The 4,208-nt window shown below is 37.6% G+C and overlaps 1 protein-coding gene across 1 annotated transcript; it reads right to left on the reverse strand.

The window, feature by feature from the left end:
• Positions 1–2,282: 2,282 nt before the first annotated feature.
• On the reverse strand, positions 2,283–3,221 carry LOC101955069 (vomeronasal type-1 receptor 4). The gene has a single exon (XM_005341986.2). It carries the CDS (start codon positions 3,219–3,221, stop codon positions 2,283–2,285), a length of 939 nt encoding a protein of 312 aa, XP_005342043.2.
• Between the last annotated feature and the right edge of the window lie 987 nt (positions 3,222–4,208).

A 4,208-nucleotide genomic window follows, 5' to 3' on the forward strand; every position in this document is an offset into this window, starting at 1 on the left:
CCTGATGATTAAAATTCATAGAACTATTTGGTAATCTCTGATCAAAATGCTAAAGGCAAGCCTATATAAACCTATGTTCAGAAAATGTATGCAATTTGTAGATATGTATACATAAACATATGTTCACATATATACATGTGTGTGAAGAAACACATGAAAGTATCATGAAAATATGTCTCACGTCCCATATATCAGTGCTGATCATGATGCTCCAGTGTGTTGTACTGATCAGTTTCTGCTGCCTATTCAAAGGCCTACACAAACACCTTATAAAGAAAGGAAATTTATTGAACTACATTTCTGCAGACTCAGGAGCCTGGTGCCAGCATCTGTTCAGTCCTGGTGAGGGCCTCACAGCACATGGAATCACTAAGGTAGAATCACGTACAGAAGAGACCACAGAACAGAACAGGAGCAAGAGACAGTGGAGACAGCTGCACTTGCTGTAGGGAACTAATATAATCCTTCATTAATCCCCTCCAAGGTGACCTCCCCATGACCAATCACCTTGTATTGCATCCACTTCTCAAAGGTTTAACCATACAACAAATCACACTGGGGTAAAAATTTCCACCATGTGGTATTTAGGTTGGAAACATAAATCAAAAACATACTAGAGCATGTGTGCATCAAAGAAGAAATGCTAGAATTGTTTGAAATTCCTGCAGTTTGATTCTATCATCAACAACATGGGAAAGTACAAATTTGAGGCATATGGAAGTTTCTTCTTTTTTCTTTTTTTTAAATTTATTTTGTCTTTTCAAATACATGACAGTGGAATGCATTACCATTTTTATTACACATATAGAACATAATTTTTATATCTTTGTATATAAAGTATGTTCACACCAATCCATTCCTTTATACATGTACCTTGTGGGGGGGTTGCATTATGATTCTTATTACACATATATAAAACAATATTTTATATAACTGTTTATATATAAAGTATGTTGACACCCAAATTGAGTCTTCACACATGTACTTTGGATAATGATGTCCATCACATGCCACCATCCTTGCTAATCCCTTGCCCTCTCCCTTTCCCTCCCACCCCTCTTCCCTATCTAGAGTTCATCTATTCCTCCTATGCTCCCCCTCCCTACCCCACTATGAGTCAGCCTCCTTATATCAGAGAAAACATTCAGGATTTGTTTATTTGGGATTAGCTAACTGCACTTAGTATTATCTTCCCCAATGCCATCTGTTTACCTGCAAATTTCAGAAGCATATGGAATTTTCAAAGTCAAATATAAAGCAGCTGATGTTGAATGATTTTATTTATATGAAGTGCAAAACGTTTGAAAGTGATCTCTACTGTTAGAAGTCACATACTGGTCACTATTGGGAACACATACAGGAAAGAGGAGTCATACCAACTAGGATATTGTTTTACCATGTAGCAGCTGCTTGCACAGGAGTTTTCAATTTGTGAAATTTGATTAGAAATACATGCCAACACATACATACAAATGTTTCAAAGATACATATCACTAATTCAATATTAAGTAGTGAACTAAAATTTATTAGTACCCAGTGTTATAAACAAACAAGGTAGACATTAAATAAAGGTTAAAACCTAATTAGCTTATGAAAAGAAAAAATATTGCATTGTGAAAATCACAGCACAAAATCAATAAATTCAATATAAGCTGTTTAATAAAGAGGACATCAGTAGACTTTGCTTCCCATCATGTCCAAGATTACGTGAAACATGTCTCATTTCATTGCAAAAGACAAACACTTGAGAATGTTCACTTTGATATTTCCTTCAAAAGACACAGCTGAAACATAAACATAATATGTAGATAAATGAAAAATATGTGTCACTTGTAAATAAAGAAAAAAATAATGAAAGCAGATTTATGCTGAAGAATTTGGCTGTGGTTGTAATTGGTATATGGAGTCTTAAATTTATATTTGTTACATCTACTTTTACCAAAATATTGTAGGGTGGACAATAAAGCCAAATCTAGGTGGGTATACATGTGCACTTACTCAGGTACATACACAAACAAACAAACATACACTGGTATTTTGAGTCTGAAATTTATATTTATTACATCTACTTTTCCAAAAATATTATTGGGTGGAAAATAAAGAAAATCTAAGTGGTATACATGTGCACATACTCAGGTACATATACACACACACACACATGCACACACTGTAATAAAAAAGCACATGTGTGTTGATTGTCATTCTTAGAGATATGACTACCACTATTTTTTTTATTTGGGAGTACAAATGAAGAAATATAAGAATTGTTCAAAGCCTACAATTTACACCTTCCTCCTGACATTGGGTATTTTTCTATTCCTTATTCCAGAGAGACTGAGCCTGGATGCACTGGAGTCCCTACTCATAAGCAGAAAGGGGCTGAGAGATGGGAAACTCCCAGAAACTATGGCACCCATCTTTACCAGAAGCCAGTGGGGATTATAAATAACAATAATACAAACCTGAAAGATGCAGGAAAGTGTGTAAAAAGACACAAAAGTGCTCACTAAGAGGAGGATATTCTTAGTGGCTCTGGACTCAGAGGAGGACCTGGGGGAGCTGGTCTTATGAACATACTTCATTCTCTGCTTGTGCCTGTGCAGGATGAGCACCATGGAGCTGCTGGCCCAGAGCATAAGCCCCACACACAGGACGTCAGGGAATGTTAGCAAGGCTGCATACAGTAAGTCTGTGGTTCTGTGATAAGGAACACCAGAACAGTATTCAAAATCTTTCATGCTTGTGATATTATACTTGCTCCTTTTTCCAGTCATATGTGAAATAATTATAATATTTACAAGCAGGTACAGAATCCAGCTCAGGTATATGAAGAAACCAATGTATTTGGGAACTTTCACTTTAAGCTCTGAACAGCTGGAATTCTCAGGACTAATCTTCATGGCCTGGAAGACACTCAGGAGGCAGGTGCTGCCAATAGACACACCTCTGCCCACCCTATGAAGATAGAAGAGCAGCTTGCATCCAAAATCACTGAGGAAATCTTTCACTCCAAAAGCTGCCATTGTCTGAGGAACTCCTCTACACAGGAGGGCTAACAAGTTGGCCACAATCAAGTGCTGAAGAATCAAGTCTGTCTGTCTTACCGTGAACCCCATGAGGTAATGGGCCAGGTAATGGAGGAGAAGAGAGGAATTGCCCAGAGCTCCAACCACAGTCTGTGACAAGAAGATGATACCTACAGCCACATCACTGGCTGCCATCCTGCCATTCACTGCTGTCCCAGCCAGAGGGTCCTGCATGGGAACAGGAGGCCTGGACTGCACATATCCTGTCAACCAAAATCCAATATTGCCCACACTCCAGAGTTACCACTCTAAAAACTTACCTAAGGTTTTATTTTCACTAGCAGGTTTTAATGAGGTTCATGACTATTTGAGGCAGGAAGTGTGTATAAATCCCTATTTTGAAGGCAGCAAATGGTGATTTCTGAATCTTCATGACATTACTCAGGGGCTGAGATGACCAAAAGAACTTGTGCACACACATGTTAAGTCTCTGTCCAGATTCATACTCTGATCAGGTGCACAGAGGGGTCTTGAACCTTACTGAGTGTTTACAAAGAGCATAGCATGAACCATCAAGCTTCCGTAATGGTAATGAGCAGGTTCTTCTATCAATGCAGATCATATTGACTTCCATTTTTCTATATTCCTACTGTCTTCAAAACTAGTGCTATTCTTAAACTTTTCATTGTAAAAATGTTTTCATTCACTTGGAAATATTTATTCTATGTACAAGGCCAATTATAAAGAACAGTTAGATATTTTAATACCTGCAGATGCACTGAGGGAACTCTAGCCCTACAGGCACCTGTCCCATGGAGAGTTACCTGCAGAAGGCAGGATTGACTTCACATCAGGACAGATACCCCAAGACTCATATGGTTGTGTGTTAGGAACACAGCTCAGTGGCCCCTATCACAGAAAATTTGCCACATTCCCAGGCCATGTACTCTTTCTTCGAATATCAAGAAGTAACACGTGATCAAAGAGCATAGTGTTTAAACAAAATATTCACTTCTTCAGATGATGCAAATATAAGTTATTTAATAACCAAAGACAAAATATTTCAAAAACGTAAGATTAGTAAATGATAGTACAATAGGAGCAATCCACGAAAATTGGTAGTATGGTCATTTAAAGGTGAAAATACTAGAATGTCTGCATTGAATTGAATGAATATATTTA

The sequence above is a fragment of the Ictidomys tridecemlineatus genome, chromosome 15, assembly GCF_052094955.1.
Source record: "Ictidomys tridecemlineatus isolate mIctTri1 chromosome 15, mIctTri1.hap1, whole genome shotgun sequence".
Lineage (NCBI taxonomy): Eukaryota > Metazoa > Chordata > Mammalia > Rodentia > Sciuridae > Ictidomys > Ictidomys tridecemlineatus.